At 35.4% G+C, this 21,154-nt stretch overlaps 1 protein-coding gene across 5 annotated transcripts in view; it reads right to left on the bottom strand.

The window, feature by feature from the left end:
- The window catches only part of Acss3 (acyl-CoA synthetase short chain family member 3), a 175,847-nt gene that overhangs the window by 138,863 nt on the left and 15,830 nt on the right, over positions 1-21,154 (bottom strand). For 4 of the 5 annotated variants that reach the window (XR_007108471.1, XM_047551056.1, XM_047551057.1 and 1 more), the window contains exon 2: positions 11,942-12,086. Coding sequence is in view for 4 of the 5 variants with exons in the window: in XM_047551056.1 (XP_047407012.1) it covers positions 11,942-12,086 (145 nt within the window). In the remaining variant the exon portion in view is untranslated. Of the gene's footprint in view, positions 1-11,941; positions 12,087-13,825; positions 14,034-21,154 lie in introns of all 5 variants that reach the window. The other variant, XM_047551058.1, reaches the window with a different exon arrangement.

Genomic DNA, 21,154 nt, shown 5'->3' with positions numbered 1-21,154 from the left:
GGGTAGATGACATAACAGTGCACTGTATAATAAGAGGATATATAAAGGTTCAATTACCAATCTGTTATGTGAGAACTGAAGCATCATCGGGAACATGTCACCAAACTCTAAGTCCCAGGGCCACAGCCTATATGCACATTGTAATCAGTCATTCGGTTCCAGCAAAACAACACATTTGCTATATTAAATTCATATCATCAACTGGTTTGTTTTGTAAGTTTGTTTTTATCCTACTTATAAATCTGACTTGGCTTTATATATGTATGGAACTGCAAAGAGAGGATATGAACGTGTAGGTTTAATTGTACATTAAAATAAAAATAAGTAAATACCATAAATATACAAGAATTATTTTTTATAAAGTACTTTTATGTTCCACAATTTTGAGAGAAAGTAAAGTGATTTTCCAGATTTCTTTTTCTTTTAAAGAAAGGGAAAATTAAAAGAAGCAAAAGACATCAACAGGAACCAGGCATCCTTTAGGTCAATTCTACACTGATTATTCAACTACAGCTTTAATTAAACACCCTTGACACTTATGTAGATAGTACATAAAATATGACAACTACTGTAAGTACACAAACTGCATTTCTCAGCAGTGGGCTATGTTCCTGTTAACCTTTATGGTTTCATTGGTCAATACATCCTGAAAGTCAATCAATATATGTGAAGGACTCATAGAGAACTTGCAAACACCCCAGCAATGATACAAGGACATGAGATCATTGCAACAGTTGGGTCTGTTCCAATAACATTTACATCTTTCAACCAAAGAAACTGTACACATTTAAAGGAAGAAAATTCACAAAATTATGCATACATCAATAACTAAGAAACAGAGCGAATGAACAGAGATCATTACACATGCCAAGAATTTACCATAATATTCATAAATGTATCAAATTCCCCATAAAACCATATATGATGTAGTTAACATTATTCAGCTTTGTAATGGAAAAGAAATGCTTTTAAATCAAGTACAGTATGAGAAAATAAATAATCAATTTTCCCCAGATCTCTAATCTTGACAATAATTCTATTGAATACAACCTTCCACTGATTTTTTATTCAAATGTAATTTACTTAACTATGACCATAGAACTGCCAAATGAATTAAAATTAAGAGTATCATTTTCCATAGCTACGCATTTTAATCTAATTCAAAGAGACTTGAATTAGACTTATATGACAATATTTTGTTTCATATGATCAAGATTCTGTCCTCATATCTTCATTTGCATTCCTTTAGCCACTCAAAGTTCTTCAATTTATGTTAATCAGCTTTATTTTCTACTTGTTATAAAAGTTATGCCAAGTCAAAGGATTTCATAATTTAAAATGATCTTTAACATGGCAGCTAAAGGTCAGAAACTGAAAGTTGTTGATGTATTCAGCTGTACTAGCATTGTTGATTGTACAGCAGGTGCAGGTGCTAACCAACAGATAAAAGAATAATTGTTACCAACTCTCCTCACTTCTGCTTTTTTCTTTTTATATTCTGCTGCTGCTTACTTTAACAACTGTTTGTCTCCCTTCTGTACTTTCTGACAATCTATTTTTCCCCTTTCTTAATTCTCTGAAAAGTCCAGAGGCAAGTCCAGCAAAGGCACTCAATTTTGTCTTCAAGGTATATGACTTCGTTATTAATTATGTCAAATCCAACTCTTAGAAATATTTCCTGAAGGCCTAGGAAGAGCCACCTATGCCTGTGCCATCTATTTCTGTCTTCCTTGAACCATCCAGCTCATGCATCATATCCACTGGCTCCTTCTTTGGACTGCTGGTCCAGGTAGGTTTCTTCTCTAGGTTACAAATGCACAAAGTTTTATTGTTACATTGTCACACTATATCCCATTGCTTTTTGTGTTTTTCTCACCAGGAAAACTATGAGATACTTGAATGCAGGTTCCATATCTTACTCATCTTTATGACCTCATGGCCTGATACAATAAATGTTACCCAATAAGCTTTCAATATGTGTCAGAAGAATACCTCAATGAACAAAGTGTTCCTTCTTTTCCTTTAACATGATGCCTATGATACTTCATTTTTGGCTCTTATTTCCCTAGACTCATTATAATTGACATTATAAATATTTACATGTAAGATCCTATATTATGTTTAGTCTATGAACTGAAAGTGTACTTGTGGCTATAAACTCCCAACTGCCTATCAAAATCCATCTGGTTACACTACATTCCCCAGTTTTTACTTGCAGCTAATAGCCAAATGGAGATGTAGGGAGACCACATATGATATTTCTGGATATAAATCTTAAAAGAGCATCTCTGTTCCTCTATAGCCTCTTCCACTTTCCCAAGAGTTGGGTCACATGTGTTGTACTTTGCCTTAGCTTCAATGATGCAGATGACAATAAACTAGAGGATGAAGGTACAAGAAGATATAACAAATTGGGTTATATCAAACCACACTTTATTGTCTGGATTATTACATAAGGGAAATTATATATTTTTTATTTTGAGTACTTTATTTTTGACTATCTTTGTTTCATCAATCTAGCCTTCATCCAACATTTAAGAAATTTGTTTTAGAAGATTGTATAAATCATTCAACAAATTCTAATAATAATAATGAAAATCATTCATAGTATATAGATAAAAGAAAAACAATTAAAGCACTTATAACAAATTGTCCCTCCTAAGATTCTACACAAAAAGTGAAAATTACACAAGAACAATCCCTTGGAGTACTGAAAAACAGACAAATAACCTCAAATGAAGGGAAGCAAGCAGGGCACTTATAGGTAGCCCATATATAATAAACTGAATCAGATATTTTTTCCAATCTAGTAGATAAAGCCATAGATCCAATAAAAGACACATGGAATAGCTTCCAGAACCCATGCTAAGTCTGCCTTTGTGTTTATGCCTTCATTTCTCACATGCAAGCAAATGCTGTCATTGTAAGGAGATGCAGCTAAGTGGTGCCTGTTCATTTCTCTTCTGAACCATTTGTCATCCCATTGCTTGCAACCTTTCCCACTGCAGTCCTTCTTTAGAGGAGCTGAAGTGATTCCTTTAACAATATGGAATTCCCCCATTATACTTAGAACACAACCCAGTCCTGACCATGGCCTGCAGGAATCTGCATGGTCTGGCTCAGCAGGCCCCACACACTTTCTCCCACTCTCCTTTCATTGGCCTCTCGGCTCTCCCAAGGTTCCAGGTCTGTTCTTGCTTCACAGCCTCCCCCTGGATACATTTGTCTCTCAGACATTCACAGGATTCTATCCCGCTCTTTATTTGTGACTCAGCTCAAATTTCATGTGTTCAGTAACAAGTAGCTTTTCCTGAAAAACCTTTCTAAGACCTCAATCCAGGTACCTCTCTAGCTTTTTACTTGTTACACTAAATTTTATTGTATTTTCTTTTTATTCCTACCATATCTCCCCAACTAGAATGCAAATGTCTTATGTACAAAGATTGTGTATCATTCATGACCGGAACTCATGGTGTCCCCAGAGGTACCAAATATAAATAAAGTACCCTACAAGTATGTTTTCATAAATAAATAAACTTGACTATGTCATTCCAGTTCAAGAACATAAATTCAAAGCAGGTGGCCCACTGATTTTCTTAACTTTTTCTAAAAAGTCAGAGTGAAGCCCTACTAAAGACAAGACAAATCATCTAGTAAGGCCTATTGATGAATGATAAAAATAAATTCATTAAGCAAATATAAGAGTAAAAACCATGGACCAGATTCCAGGTTTTCAAGATGGCAAAGTGAGGTAAATATCATAAGGAAGGCTCTAAATGAGGCAGGATACAGATCTCTGAGGTCAGGAATTGCCCCAAGGAAAATTTTCACCCTATATTAAAACGAAGCTTCCTAATGTAAAAAGAAAAATTACAAATGTGGGGAGGACAAGTGATATTTGTAGAAATTATGTATCTTCATCAAAGATTAGATCTTTCATTACTTTCTTATAAATGTTATTGAATGTTCTATGCATGGACTCACTCAAGACATAAGAAGATCCCAATCTCGATGAGGCCTGTATTAGCTACTGTGTAAGTTAAAAAGATGAATAAAACATTTCCCCTACCTAGAGGAGTCCTATCTCTTGTCAGGAGATCACATAAGTACACCAATAAGTAGAGTAAAAGGAGAAATGAAACCAGAGCTTGGGAAAAGGTTTAAGTGAAATGCTCTGGACTTCAAAGTGCATTGAAATAACTGCTGGCTTCATTGGAAGAGAAAGTGGGCTTATACTTCAAATGATCATCTTGCTCTCACAGACAATATGATCTTTACAAATCTTGCTCAGAAAATTCAAGGGAATTGGTGGTATTGCTGCTATTTTGGATTGAAGTAAAAACAACATTTACACTATTTTAATTTGGAATAAATATTCCAAAATATGGAAAGGGGAAGGCAAGAAATGCAAAATCATTGTTTTCTCACTTAAATAATTTTTCCTATATTACCTATTATAAACTTGTTCTAGTAATGGTTTTCCTTATAGTGCATCCTCTGAGATTCAAACTTAAATTTTACTAAGTTGGAAAACTGTTCAAAAGAGTTTCAGTTAGAATTTTGATCAAACTGAGTGCAGAATTTAGGGGATTCTAAGCTCTTTAAAATAAAATTTAAGTGTTTTTGCTAAAATACATTATATAGACTTGCAATATACAAAACTGCTCAGAAAAATGAAAAGGTTTGTGGAAAATTTGGTTGGACCACATGGCTCTAAGGCAATTTAACTACAGCCTTTTAACATTAATGAAAGCACCAACACTGTCTTCTAGAGTCTTAAATTGTGAGGCTTTTACTTCCTGTTTCAATACATTCTATTGGGAGAAATCACTTCCCAATTTACTTTTAAAGAGTGGCAAGAAAAAACTAGAAGAGTGCAGACTAATTATTTTTAAAAGAGGAAAATATTTTCTCAATTTTAGATTTTTGAAATCATTTAAACATAACCCTTATACTAAAGAATCTAAATCATGTTTTCTTCAGGTTTAAAAATATTCACAAAGTCTTCCCTTTAGTTGTACAAAAGTCTTTCTCCAAAACTTGAACACATGGGCTGGAACAGTCTAATACAAAAACGAAAGGGCAAAAGATAGAACTGGGCACTTCAGAAAAAAAGATTAGTGAATGGCCAAAATGCACAGGATAAGGAGCTCTTCTTCAGTTATTAGGGAAAAGCAAATTAAAATCACAATACAATATCACCACTCATTTGCCAGAAGGTCCAAATTAAACACACTTGGTACTATAAAAACCAAGTGCTGGCACTTGGTCTTCTCATATTCTGCAGGTAGGACTATAAATTGGTATGACCACTCTGGAAAATGGTTTGGCACTATCTACTCAAGACCAACACGTGCATTCCCTATGAACCAGCCATTTCATCACTAGACACATCACCAATACAGATGCATATACATCTACAAACTCTGCACAAACATATTCATAGAAACATTAATTGTAATAACCCTAAACTAGACATTACCCAAATGACCAAACTACAACCTCTTGCAATGAAATGAATGAACTGCATAAATAGAAAGCTGAGCAAAAAGAAACCAGATACATAAGAACACATTGTACTATTCAATTTATATGAAGTTTAAAAGCAGGTGTAACTCATCAATGTTGTTTAGATGGCTCTGATCACAATCATGAGTGAGAAATGATAAAAGGTGAATTACAAGGGCTTCTGGGGCTTGTAAAGATTCTATGATGAGGAAAATAAACTATTCTGCTTGTGAAAATCAAACAAAATCTATACTTATGATCTGTGTTGTTATGTGAGTCTATTATTATATTAAATAAAAGTTCAAAAATTTCTAGATGTGGTGGTCCACACCTGTAATTCCAGTGGCTCATGAGGCTGAGGCAGGAGGATCATGAGTTTAAAGCCAGCCTCAACAACTTAGCAAGGCCTTAAACAACTTAGCAAGGCCCTAAACAACTTATTAAGATCCTTTCTCAAAATAAGAAAAATAATAATAATAAAATAAAAAGTGGCAGGGATGCAACTCAGTGGTGAAGTATCCCTGGGTTCACTCCCCAGTACCAAAGAAAAAGTTCAAACATTGTTGTCTTCTATAAAAAAATGCACAAACTACTATAACTTCTACCTCATATAGTACCACTGATCAATTTACCAAGCATAGAAAATATAATTTACCTTAAAGATAGACACTTTTTAGTGGCACTGACTATAATTTAAATAGTTTATATTGTTTGTTTAGAAAATTGAAGAAGAGAAAACCTATCATCTGCATGGCTCAATCTTCTTTCTCAATCAGCCAACTTTGACGGGTGAATTTCTGTATGTTCTGTTTTTTGTGTTGTAGTTTTTGCTTAAGGAAAAACTGCCATTAATGACAGAGGAAATTAGACTACCATGACATTTCTGAGAAGATAGAATTCATACTTTGAAGCAAGAGTCCAAAGGTCAGAGGTTCAAAGTGGATTTTCCATGGGACATGGCCCTGGCTTTCAGAGCAATTTTCTCCTCTAAATTTTTAAATCTTCATAATTACAACCACTACCATAATTATACCTCAATAATTACCTTTAGTAGAGATAACAGGTACTCTCAGTTTTAATTAAATCAGGAAATTTAGTACAGATTGAGTTTTATCAATTTTCTTCATGTACATATATTCATGAAAATGTCTCAAATGCTCTTTGGGGGTCACTTTCTTATTTTGCAAGTAAAAAACTCTTAATTGTTGGAATATAGAAAAGAGTAAACTGTACACACAGAGATAAGTTCAAAGTTAAAATAGTGATGCAGAAAATATTCAATGTAGGAATACCTAAAAATGAACTACAATTTATATTACATACATACATGCACACAAATCCATTTTATTTCATTGTGGTTTAGAACATAGCATATTACCCTGAAAAGAGTTAGAGGAGGGACCCAATAAATAAATTCATGTCTTCAGGAAGGCAGATCTTTTGATGTTTAAGTGTGAGATATTAAAGGAAGACATATTTATTGTGAACCACCAAGTTGAAGGTAAATAACTTAAAATTTTTCACAGATGAAAGTTACAACTTATTTACAAAGATGATCAAGTTCTACTACAGATGTAATTTAAAGATAAGAACTTCTCGCAGTAAAAGAAACTTGTCACTTAGAAATTTCAAAAGGTATTTCATTGATTCATTCACCATTCAATAAATATACTATGTGCCAGGTACTCTTCTGCAGACAAAACAAAAATCTCAGCCCTTCTAGAACTGACATACTAGAAGAGGAAGCAACAATAAAGACAGATAAACACAATGTAAAGAATAGTACCAAGTAATAAATGCTAAATTTAAAAGGAAAGCAAAATAGGGAGGTACAAATTGGTGTGGACAAGGATATTTGTAGTTAATATGTTCAAGGGAGATCTCACTCAGAAAATAACATTCAGGTAATATGACCCACAAGATATCTGGAGGGAGAAGAAAAAAGAGAGCACAGGGAATTGGATCAATTTTAGGTATCAACTATTTCAGAAAGCCTTCCCAGGTCCTATTTCCCCTGGCTGTGTTAGGTGATGTTTGCTCAGTGTCCCTCAAAGGTCTGTGTGTTTAAGCCTTCATCCCCAGAGTGTGCTATTGTGAGCTGGTGGAATTGCTTGGAGGTAGGCCCTATGTCATAGGTGGCATGCCCTTGAGAGGACTGTATGATCTTGGCCCCTTCCTCTTCCTTTTCTGCTTCCTGGCCATGAGGTGAGGAATTTGCTCCACAACACACTCCCTGCTATTGCCATCCAATATACCTATCATAGGTCCAGAGCAATGAGCCCACCTGATCTTGGACTGGACTCTCCAAAATTATGACCCCAAATAAACCTTTTCTCTTTATAAGTTATCACAAGTATTTCTATATAAAGGATCATAACTCAGCTGCTTTTCCATGTGTTTCCACAGAATGTAGCACTCAGTTCTGTCATAAACCTTGTATTATTTTGAAATGGTCTATGTATATATGCTTTATTAGCTCCTTGACAGTAAGAAATGGCTTCCTTTGCTCTTAATAGGGTTTGGCATACAAAACAAATATGTGTTGAATGAACAATGGGTCTTAAAATGGGGTCAGATCCCTATACAAAAATCATAGTAAATGGTTGTTTAAAATATTCAGATCCACAGAAAAGATGACAGTTTCTCAAAAGCTCTGCTTCTAAATCACTTAGGAAATTTTTCAGATCTTCCACATCACTTAGGCAACTTAGCCTAAAATTTTCTGTTTCACTAATTAAATAAAAATACTAACTAACTTAATCAAGTTTTACCTAGCCAGAAACTCCCAGGAGAAATGAAACAGGGGAGATTAAATAAGTGATGTACAGAGGCAGTGCTTTGTTTGTTCTCAGTGGCATTACCTATTAAATCTTTCTTTCTTGGCCTTCCCTACTTGATGAAATAAAAGCCACAGGGAACGCTGGTGCAGGTAATCAAAGTAGCACACAAGGCTCTCTCTCTTTCCTAACAGTTCTTCCTTTAGTACTTTGGAGAAGAAAAGCCTGGAGAGTCAGAGGCTGTCAGCGGGTGAGAGAAACAGTCCTTTTAAGTACTTTGATGTCAGGCTAAACTGAAACCAGTGAACTAGTACAAACGTCAAGAGTCTAAGGGTCTAGACTCGATATTTGAAAGTAAGATGAGCTAGCACAAAAGCTTCTAAGCAAAACATATGTGTGTAATTATCATATACACTTATGTAATAAATGAATTTAAAGAGGAAGCACCAGAAAATGAGACTGGCAACAGCTCTTCTCATTTTAGGTTTCTCTAAAGTTTTTTCTTTGACTCTGATGTTTGGGTATATATCAAATTCAAGATGTTGATATAGATAATATTTTTACAATACATAAACAAACTTCCTAATCTGTATTCCAATTAAAATTTAAAAGTGTCTTTGGCTTTCATATTCATAAAATGAGACTGTGGCAATATGCCCAAACCATAGAAACAAGTTTTTAATCATAGATACCATAAACTTCTAAAAGTTGAAAATGCACAGCTACAATAAAACGAAGTATAGTAGGTTTTCCAGAAATTTCTGTTATCTCTTATATTACAACTCAGCCTCATATGAATAACAAACACATTTGATAATGGTGCACCTTGAAGTCCGCGGTGAACTCTGCCTCTGCATACAGCATTCCACAAATATGCAATTCCTGCTTACAGAACAATAAATATACCAAATGAGATAGCACAATTTTGTTTGGTCTTGTCTTGGGCTTTTTAGCATTTAAACTCCATTCTTATTAAATTGGAATTTACCTTGAGTCCTAGAAGGAGGCAGAGCACCAATTCCCATAATGAAATCAAAAGAGGACAAGATCTTTCCTCCCCAAGACCTGGTACTGTAGATATGTGACTTAAGTTGGCCAAGTACATGTTCCTACTCTGTCTTTCAATCTAGATGGATTGACTCAAGGCAACAAGTCTAGGTGACAATTGGTGGGTTGTCCTTAACACTTTGCTCTTGCTCCTTCTCCCCCCAGAATACACCATTTTTCTGAGACTGGTACTTCATTCTTCCCTTTTCATGAGTTTTTTTATGCCTAAATTAGCCAAAGTTGAGAACTATTGCTGCCATTAGTCTGATACACCAGCCTAACTAAACTGATTTAACTCTTCTCTCTTGTTTACAATAACTCAGGATTGGTGGGGGGAAGTAATTATTTTGCCTGAATTGCCTTTCTTAAAGTATTTTGTAAAGATAAATGGGAACATGATGATACAAAGAATGTTATTTCAGAAAGCCTGAGAGAATGGACAAAGCTACCTAAAAACCAAATGGAACTCTTAAACAGGGTTCAATAAGCAAAAGAAGAGAAAACAGCTTAGAAAACCTTCATTTAAAAGCAAATGCTTCCAAACCTTTGAATTGTAACAGGGCAGCTCTTTTGGAAGTTATCCTTGGCTGAGTTCTGAAAGGTTGTCAGTCCTCCCTAATCCTTGTGCTAGAGAGAAACCCCACCTAGATGGTTAAGATGTTAACTGCTAAGTCTTTCCTTAGTTTTACAGAACCAAGAATCTCTGATGAGCTTTGTAATGCCCCTTCTTAGTCTTTATTTTATGACAAGAGCTAGCTCCAGAAGATCAAGGTCATTGCATGTTTCAGAAAAAGATAAAAGAAAACTCAACCCCAGGGCTCTAAATTCAACTCAGCATGATCTTGCTATACTTCCTTTCCCTCCTTGTAAAAGTTCTTTGCACCCCTGAGTTCCCCAAGATGGAATTTTGAGGCAGTAACCTCTCTATCTTCTCAAGACTCCTGACCCTTAAATAAACCTGACTCCTTCCTACCAAGTCCGGTCTTTGTAATGTTGTTGGCCTTTCTGCAGTAGTCAGTCAAGTGATTTAATTCTAGTAACAGCATGGCAGACGCTGCACACCAGTGCTTCATAACCAGTGTCAATTTTACCACCAAGGGGACATTGGCAATGTTTAAAGACATATTTAGTCTTCACAACTTGGGAGAGGGGGGTGCTACTGGCATCCAGTAGGTAGGAATGCAGTTAACCATCCTAAGATGTGCATGACAGCCCTCCTTAACAAATAATTTTCTGATCCAAAACACTGAGATTGGAATTTAGAATAGAGAGAGATCCTGAATCTAACAGGAAATGCCCACAAGCCACTGAGATGCCGAAATCACAGTTGTAAATCTTGAACTTGAGAAACATGACATTAGCCTTTGTAAAATGAGGGAAATGTATAAGCAAAGGAAAAACTGAGGGCAAATTGTGAAGCTACATCCTGCCTCTAGCTCTTGTCCAATCCCTAACACTGGCCCTCTATAAATATTAACACTCCACACCAACAGGTTGCTAGCAGTTCTGCCCTTGGAGATGGTCAGAATTCTCCCTCAAATGCATATTCCATGCTTTGCATCAAAGGCATCTCTTTTTGAGATTGCTTCCCCACCATGTCCTCCCTTGAAAGTGTACCTACTTTCCTACATAAACCTGTCTCTGTCTTTGGCACGTGCTGAAATTCTTTTCTGTCATGTACGCCAAGACTTGCTAGTCCTGACTTGAGACATTTCTTCTCCCGTAACAATGTCAGTAGGGTCAAGATTGAGAAACCCTGTCCTTACAGCTTTATATCCCTTTAAATCATATACAAATAAATGCCCCCACAGAGTTGGAATAACTTTCCTATGTCCACAATACCCAAACACTTTCATAATTACCTGTGAAAACTAATTCAAATTCTACTGTTACGTTAAAAGAGGAAAAAATCTTATAAATCATCTGTCAACATCATGATCCACCTAAGAACTGCACAGATGAGAAAGAACTAAAAAGAGCAAATAAAACAAAGGAATGAGCATATGCAAGGAGCTACAAAGGGCCAGGAGTATCTCAGGGATTGACAGGAGTTATATTCATGCTAAGAATGTTGGGAAATGAGGCTTGAAGGGATGCTGTGATCAGATTCCAAAGTGTCTTATACATCACAGAAGTCTGTATTTTACTCTCTGTGTAACAGCAATTTTAAGGAAAAGACTTTTAGGTGGAACAGAGTAATACATTGTTTCTTCAGAAGAGAATTCTGGAATCACTTAGAGGATAATCTAAAATGAGCAGAGCCAGTAGTATGAAGACAGTTAGGAGATGCTTAGATCCTGCAAGAATGAGGAGTAGCCACTTTCAACCGTGGTGATGGCAGTAAGGTGGAGAGGAAAGGCCAGAAAAGGACTTTGACATATTCTTGAGATCAGTTCACCTCCCTCTGTAAAATGAATATCTTCCAGTACTGTGAAGTGTAAATTAAAGGGTTAAAAGCAGTTCAAAGGAGTTCACACATTTGCATTCATTTCCAAGGTGCATCTAAAGAAAAACATGGTAAAATATTTTAGAGGTTGCATAATGAGAGCATGTGCTTCTAAATAATTTCCACAGAACTTCTAATATAAAGAGAAAACTTATGTTATTACCTGCTCCAGTACTTCTTTGTAGGTTATAGTTGCTTTAGTATTTGTAACAGGACTGTCATAGATGATAGCAATCTTATCCCCTTTACCATTTTCAATATGACGATCGATGGCATTGTAACAAATGTTAAGCATTCCTTCCACAAACCTGAAAAAGAATTTCAAAGTAAAAGTGAGAAACTCTTTCCAAAATAAGATGTTCCTTAACTAGGTTACTCTATTTCTAGTTTGGCAGAACTGCCCGTAAAACTGTGTTTTCTAGTCCATGCTATGCTAGGTAATGATGGCTGTAAAGTACATATTTAAGATGGCACAGAGTGCACATTTTTATTGCAATAAATATGTATTTATTTTGATGTACACTGGGAAAAATATACTTCACACTTCAAACTGACATCTTTGTGGATTTTATTGCTTAGGATGATACAAGGGTATAGAATGCCAAAGTAATCTATTTTACATAGATGAAATGAATCCTATATAAGTGCAATGCAGAAGCATTAGAGATTATGGAAAGAGAAATGGTAGGTGTATGTCTAAAGGTTTGGTACCTGCTACAAACAAAATTACTGGAAAATTCAGTTCTTTGAAAGGGATATATGTATGTTTTGTTTTGATTAAATACGATGCCATCAATTGCATATTGGATAGAAAAGCTCTTTTCTGCGTGTCTGAAATGTTTCATAACTGATATAAAGAATGGACATGCACATAAAATGTTAAATGATTTTCAAAATCTTTTGCAATAGAAGTAAGAAAAGAAGTCCTGTTAAATAGCTCAGTGTCTTCAAGTCTTCACAAAGAACCCTGTGTGAAGTGAAGCACTACATTACAAGCAACTCTGAGTATAGTGGCAGTACTAGGAAAAAGATACAGAAGACAGTTGGAGGGAGATCATTTAATCAGCTCAAACAACCCTGTACAGTTCAATAATACCAAATATGATTATAACATAGCACAATATGCAATTAATACAATACACAACTTCCAATTGTAATAGAGTCAATGATCAAAAATGCTGTCTCTTCCCCTTGCTCTACTTCCATCAAAACCACTTTGTATCTTCACCTTACCTGTTGCTCCGACCGTGGAGAATACACCTCTTGATTTTGATTTGTCGGAGCACTTCATTTAGCTCATACAAGGTCAACAGAGATACTTGGAAAGCATTTGCATGATTGGGTTGCTCTCCTTCCACTCTACCTTTCCCAGGAAGCTCTGCTTCCTCAGCATGGCACCCGGAATATAAATTTGCAGGAGGGAACAGAGCCCAAAAGAAACAGAACTCAAGTCTAACCAGATATGTCATGGAGCAATGCTCCCAGATATGCCATCTTAGATCAACTGACCTCAGGACAATCTGCAAATATACAAAAATAATGTTGCAGAAATTTGTCCTTACTCAATAAGCAGCATAACTGTGGCCATAATTAACTAATACAAAAAGAAAGATACAATTTGGCATTCTCTAGGAGACATAGGTAAGATATTTTACAGAATTTCCCATGAAAATAACTATTCACTCTTTTCATTTATATTTCTGAAAAGAAAACATTACATAAAAATAGACTATTTGTTTGATGGGATCATTTCCTTTTTTCTCTCTCCCCCCTTTTTTCTTCTATCCATCTTTGATTCTTTTTCAGTGGGTCCCGCCCCTTTCCCCTCCCAGATCTGTGTGGTTTATAAGTTACCTGGAGCACTTCTTACTGATATCAATATTTTTTTTAAATTTATGGCTTCTTTAACACTCTTTTTTGCTTAATATTAAATTATGCTTATGACATTTAAAAACAAACAAACAAACAAAAAAACAGGCAGTCAGACTGCCTTTGATCCACAGATTCATGGAGGATTGACTCTTATCATTTACCTTGTTGTACCTACCTCTTTGCTTGCTCTTTCTCAAATATCTTCCTTGGCCTCATCTTTAATTGACTGTGATCCTGCCAATTCCATATGCACCCTTTGCTTTTGCTACCTTCTCTCCCTGGGTGATCACTACACTTCCATGTCTTCGACTTCCATTTTTTCTTTCATCTCTGATCTCATTCTAAGCTCCACACCCTTACAGCCAGCAGTCTAGTAGACATCTCTACAAGGAAAAAATAACATGTCGAAGACTAATAATTTCACACCACCTCTAACCCCTCAACCCTTCCCAACTGCTTGCCTACTTCTCTTCCTATTTTCTATTTCTATAACCATTCACCTAAAATAGAAACCATTTCTTGGTTCACTTGCAAGAGAGAGAAGATTTTGTTGTTATTTGTTTTGTTTTGTTTGTTTGTTAAGTTTGCAACCACTGGTGTTTTTAGGTTGCCAGCTTCTCCAGCAACCACTCTTGTATATATAAGACAAAATGAAAACCCAAGGAACTCATTGCCATGTCATTCTTCCTGTCCCCAAATTCCTAGAAGGTTAGCCTTTCTCCATTTCAGTATCTTTTTATCTGTGACTGAAATGTAATGCCCTAGATTTTAACAGTATTTAGCAGGATGAATAAGTAGTGCATTTTCTCCATCTTGTCTGGAAAACAGAAGTCCTTAATTTTTATTGAATTTCAATTAGAGGCCAAGTCTATATGTATATTTTTATCAAAAAAAAATAACTCTTCTCCTATGAGATAGGTACTCTTGTGGTGGCAAAATCAGACGTGGTTGTGAAATGAAATTACAAAAACGTATGATAAGAGTTCAGTGCCTGGGGAAGGGGTCAGTGCCCCCCCACCTTCTCTTAGGCTTTCCCCAGGAGGCTCCCTACCTTTTGCATTGTCAATAACTGCATTCAGAGTCTGACTTCTCCCTCCTGAAATGTAATAGATGTCTATGAAAAGAGCTGTTTTTTCTTATCTGTTCTGTGAGCGTGCTTTATGTTAGAGACCCTGCACAAGGCCTTCAGTTGCATAGATAAGGAATTTTTTTAAAAAAAGAGGAAAAAGTCCAATGACAGGATGAGTCTAAGATGATGTCAAATAACCTATAAATATTCTAAGAAACTGTGGATCAGGGCTCAGAATTTTGGAGTGCTAATCTCCTCTGCACCCTCTGGTGTAAAATAAAGTTTGGTTTCTCCTACTTTCCAAGTGCCCTCTGGTTTCCACAACACCCATTTTACATACAAGGGAATTGATGACAGTAACTTGCTCAGGGCAGGTGGCATGGAAACAAGTACTTAAACATTATATAGTACTACTTCTCTAGGCGGTACTTAGCAACTGCATTATTTTTTTCAGTTGTTTACAAACTTTTAGGTAGCTTACTAGTGAAATTATTGAGATGATCTTCTTTAAGATCATCCTTCAAGAAATCTAAAATAAAATTAAGGATATCTTTTGGGGTAGTAGGAAGGAATCAACACAGGGAAGGGGCTACAAGCAGTGTTGAGCAGAGATGCTTCAAGAGATAGACTGGCATGACTCCAAGGTAGCTCCAGGTAAAGAGTTCACCCACACAGATCAGCTCTACTCAAAGATGGTCATCCTGTGGATGACTGCACCCAGAGAACTGCAAGGAACCTCTCGGTTCAAAGATCTGACTCTTCTGCTATAACCAGATTTTTACTTCATTTTAAATTAAATCATTTCTGTAAAGGTCAATCGAATGCCTTCTATGTGCTCTCCACTGTCCCTTCTAAATTTATGGATGGGTTTTAAATGATTTGTCTTTCCAGATTTTAAGAATAACTAATGCTCATGTAAAAAGATAAGAAAATATACTGTGGAATATTTTATTTTGTTCTATATGTAAATATTACTTGTTGTATAGATAATTTGATAATTTGATGTTGTGCCTCCATACTCAGGATTGCATTATAAGCTTGTTCCAAGGACCTGACAGATTTTCAAATTATCATGTTTAATTATGACAAAATATTCCATTCAGTGGCTACTCAATAATAAAGTTAGCTCAGTATTATTGCCAACTACTTTTCACAACATTATCATTACTTTCAAAGATCCTAGGATAATTTTCTTGCAGAGAAATATTGGTCACATTGCTTTTTAAAATTGCATTTCCAGGCTATCATCCTACAATAGAATACATACTTACATGCACACATTAAAATCAAATAATCTAATTGCTTTCTGGAATCAATTTACATTACCATCAGCATTACCTGAGTGTCCATTTCATCATACTCCTCAAAACATGAATTATTCTCAATTTTCTTTAATTTGAAAAGTGAAAAATGGTTTTATATTTTTCTTGGTTACTCATATTGATTAAGTACAGTGTCTTACCAATTTTGAAAGCTCTTTATACATACACTATTAAACTTATGTCTAACAATGTTGCAGATGATTATCTCAGTTTATTCACTAATTTTAATTTATGTTTCCTGATATGAAAATATTTTAAATTTGTATGTGATCAGATAAATTCATTTCCTCTTTAATTTTTCTTTATAGATAATTCATTCTTTCGATTGCATCTTTAATATTAATCTTCTTAAGTGTCCAGATAATTTATTCACATGGATATATATACATATACATTATGTTATGTGTATGTATTATGATGTGGAAATACAACTATATTTGTTTACTTATTAATTGTCCCTTTTCCAAGCATAATTTTTTGTTGTTGTTGTTTTGATTTTGATTTTTGGTTTGTTTGTTTGTTTTGGTATTGGGGATTGAACCCAGAAGCACTTAACCACTGAGCCACATCCCCAGACCTTTTTATTTTTTATTTGGAGACAGGGTCTCACCAAGTTGCTTAGGCTCCCACTAAATTGCTGAAGCTGGCCTTGAACTTGCGATCCTCCTGCCTCAGCCTCCTGAGTTGCTTGGACCATAGGTATTCGTCATCATGCCCAGCTCCAAGCATCATTTATGGCACTCCATTCTTCCCATATGTATTAGCATCCAATATATACCGGAATCTTTTTCAGAGCTATACAGTTTCTACAATGTTCTGTCAGTGGACTCTTATTAATTGTTCTCTCTTTTAACGTCAGTCAGCTTTTAGTTCTGTTGAAGAAAGAAAAATCTTCATATCCTTTATCGTATACCATTCCTCCAAAACTTTGTTCCATAGAAAACTGCAAGCAATCTGAATGTAACCCATAACCCATTTATGAAAAACTTACATAAAATTAGAACTAAACTAATAGTAATAGTGGAACAATTAGTAATGGTGCCATTACCATTTCAGAACAGTGGAAAATTTCTAGATATACAAAGGGAATAGGAGCAGAATAATTGCTAAGTCCAGAAGTCAAGTAAGATGTACTAGATCCAAGTATATTAGTTATGGAAAAGATTTCCATGATATTTTATGTAGTTATTTTTTTAAAAGAAAGAAAACAAGTGTCAAAAATTTATACAACCATAATATAGAATACTCTACATTAATGAGAAGTCATGAGAAACTTATTAACCCTGAATATGTAATAACCACCAACCCCTCCCAGAAAAGAGTTGTTTATGCCTAAATTTAGGCAAATGGGCATGGTTCTAAAGTTTCAATGAAACTCTGAAATAAGGCAAAGATCAGAGATAGGTAGGAATAAAGAATGGGCCAATGGGGGTCTGGGGTTGTGGCTCAGTGGTAGAGTGCTTGCCTGGCATGTGTGAAGCACTGGGTTCAATTCTCAGCACCACATATAAATAATTTTTTTAAAAGGTTCTTTGACAACTAAAAAAATATATTAAAAAAAAAAATGGGTCATGGGTGTCTGGATGGATGAGTAAGCCATGCTGATTTCTACTGGCCTAGAATGTAACTTTCTGAGATGAGGGAGCTTCCATTTGGAGGATCCTGTAGAAGATTTAAGACCTATAGGAAGAGGGATCTATTTAAGTTCTACGAGGCCTATACACCCTATTAATCATCGCCACAGGAAATTTTTTCTCCTCTGTAATGATCACAGGAAGAACTCTAGTAATAAAAACCTGATTCACAGACAAATGCAGAAGGATCAATAGTGGGATTCTTAAATGTACTCCACTCAGCTACCTGCATCTTCACACCTAGATGAGTTGTATGTACATGTGTGCACAGACATCCATGAATAGGTAGATAATAGACACAAATATAGAATATAGATGCATAGATAGATATGTGGGTAGGAAGACAACAGTAAGCTGGGACACAAGGGAGAGCACATTTTCAGCAAAAATAACGAGGGGAGGATATATTTTTATCTTCAGTAAAATCTATAGTATTCTTACAAATAAATTTTAAAGATCTAATGGGCAAAAAATATGAAAAATATCCATCATGAAAAAAATGAAATGGCCAACTAAATGTAAGTATTATTCTCAATATTGTTAGTAATCAGGAAAATGAATACTAAAATAATAAAGAGAAGTCATTTTCCTTATCAGATTGATATACAGATGCAATACAAAGTTTTAGAGAGAGTAAACAGAAATTAGATCTCTCATATAATGTTGGAGAGCAAATATGTTAACTGAGTAATTTGGGAGAGCTCAAAATCAGTATATACAAAGATTTTAAATACATATCGTGTATCATGTACAAGCATTAAACATGAAAAATCATTACATGATGATTGTTTGATTATGTGATGTGATTTTTTGTTGCGGTGCTGGGAATTGAACCCAGGGTCTTGTGCTTACAAGGCAAGTACTTTACCAACTGATCTATATTTCCAGCCTAATTATTTTATTATGGATGGAACTTCTTTCTAAGCCAAAGCAAGTTGCATACATGTTCCAAGGTGTTTGAAAAAAGACAAAAGAAAATATTAATAGTAAAAAAAACTCTGAATAAGAAAAAAATTGGGAGGCAATAATAGAAAAGAGTACTCTACATTTTTATACAGTAACACCAGTGTTTTCTAAAAATTTTTTCTGAACATGCACTTATGTATCGAATGGGTGATTTAAGTATTGTAGATGAAAATAGAAATTTTAATGGTCTAGTTTGCTTTGGTCTGAATCATCAACTCTATAGTTTTGTTTTGTTTTTTTTGGGTGCTGGGGATCGAACCCAGGTCCTTGTACTTACAAGGCAAGCACTCTACCGTCTGAGCTATCTCCCCAGCCCCCATCAACTCTATAATCAGTATAACATCAAAGAAAAATATTTTAACTAAGTGAAGACATCATAGTATGATAACACCTACATTCAGCTTCAAGAAAACAAAACTTGGACTGTTAAAATTATACTTCTTTTTATATAATTTTCTCACCAGAATCAATCTTACACAGTTGAAGAGTCAGTAATAAATGTATAGAACCTTCAAATCACAGATTTCTACTATAAATCTTTGGTTACCATTGCTGCTCTTGACCAAGACTTCGGCTGCCCTCTTTCCAGGAACTTGCATGACTCCACTTCCATGCATGCATGACATGAGGCATGGTCACATGGCTCCCTGCAGCCCATGACATGGCCACAGGTGGAACAAAAACAAAACCGTCTTCAAGAAGCAGGTGGTTACACACTTCCTTCTTCCTATTCCAAATGGTGGCTGCACTTAGTGAGGATGGATGACATGGAGCAAAACTCCCAAATAACCCAAGATAAACTTGGCAATATCTGGGCTATTTTAAACAAGGAAGATTTAGAGGTTGTATATTCCTGCAGTATATATAACCTTCTGTACGCTGACATAAAAGTCTTAAGGTCTACCAACTTTGACAAATTTAAACAAATCTCATAATTGTCATATTTTATAATTTAAGGATACTTTCCATGGCAAATGAAATAGGAGGAATCTCAGTGAGTATAAATATATATGTACACTACAGTAATGTTACATGTCCTGATGAGGAAAGTGAGGTGGACAGGTTAAATGACCTACCTAACACCCATACATACTGAGTAACAGACTGGGATTGATGTCAGGCAGTCAGGCTCTGAGTCTCAACAACTATTCTGTTGATGGGTTAATATGAGAGAACTCTATGTCTTCCCTGAGCATAATTTATATGCATTTCAGTGTCTCATTTCTACATGTTTCCAAATGGGGAAACTGTCTTAGAGAAGCTATGAGGCCACAGTTATATGGCAATGAAAGAAACCTAGAGAAACTCACGAGCCAAAGGTGACAGTTTAGAGAGGTTGTGTTTCTTGTTTGTTTTGTTTTGTTTTTCTCCCCAAAAATGAAGTGTTATAACAAAGATGGAAAGGAGGTGATTTGAGAAATATTGAAGTCTAAGAAAGGAAAACAGGAAAAGAACATAAAGACCAGGTTATCAAAGAAACCAAGCACTGACAAAAGGAATCATCAAACTAGAACCCACAGGTCAAATCTGGTTCACTACCTGTTTGTGCAAATAAACAGTTATTGGAACATAACAATGCTCAATTGTTTATATGTGTTCTCTGCGGCTGTTTTTGCTCTGCAAAAAAAATTGCACAGGAACTTGTCTGGCCCACAAAACCCAAACTCTTGACTATACAATTCTTTAAAGAAAAGCTGTCCTAACCCTTTGTCTAGAGCAATCATGTCCAATGAAATTACTATAATGATCAGAATGTTCTATATCCCTGTTGTTTAATAGGGTAATCACTAGCTACTCATGGCTAGCAAAATTTAAATAATTACAAGTAAATAAAATTTAAATTTAATTCTCAGTCACTCTAGCCACCTTCCAAGGGCTCAATAGCCACATTTGAAGAATGGAAATTTATTTTAATTTAAAAATTTAAATAGTCACATGAATAGCTACTGCCTTCTATATTGGACATGACAGTTGTAGAGAATTTCAAGGAAGTAGAGTTGGCTCTCAGAGTCAAATACTAAAGAGACATCAATTAAGGAAAAGACCTAAAAACAATTCTTTGACTTCAACGACAGACAGGTATTAATGATTTTCGGTGATAACCGATAGAGTGGTGAAGACTGACACCCCCTTGCCGTGGGAGAGGAGCAAAAGAAAAGGGAGCTTCGTGTCTGAGAAGTTTGGGTGTGCAAGGAAGACAGTGTTCTGGCTTCTCTTCAGCTTGTGCAAATCTTTCACCTGGGATGTACTAAAAGAGAAGAATGACAAGCAAAGATAGCTAAGGGATTAAAATCTATCAAAATGTATAAATGCATTCTACTGTCAGGTGCAATTAATTTGAACAAATTTTTTTTTAATTTTTTAAAAATTAATAGAAGAAAAATGTCAGTGGCCTAGGCAAGTAAGACAAGAACACAGAGGGCAAAGTTCAGGTTCTGGTTTGGAAGTACAAATGCTGCTGAAAGAAGATGTGTCTTAGGGGTGGGGGTAGAACATGAGCTGAGGCAAGGAAG

This window comes from Sciurus carolinensis, chromosome 4 (genome assembly GCF_902686445.1).
Source record: "Sciurus carolinensis chromosome 4, mSciCar1.2, whole genome shotgun sequence".
Taxonomy (NCBI): Eukaryota; Metazoa; Chordata; class Mammalia; order Rodentia; family Sciuridae; genus Sciurus; species Sciurus carolinensis.
The sequence above is the reverse complement of the archived record's forward strand: the minus strand, read 5'-3'. Positions and strand labels throughout refer to the sequence as shown.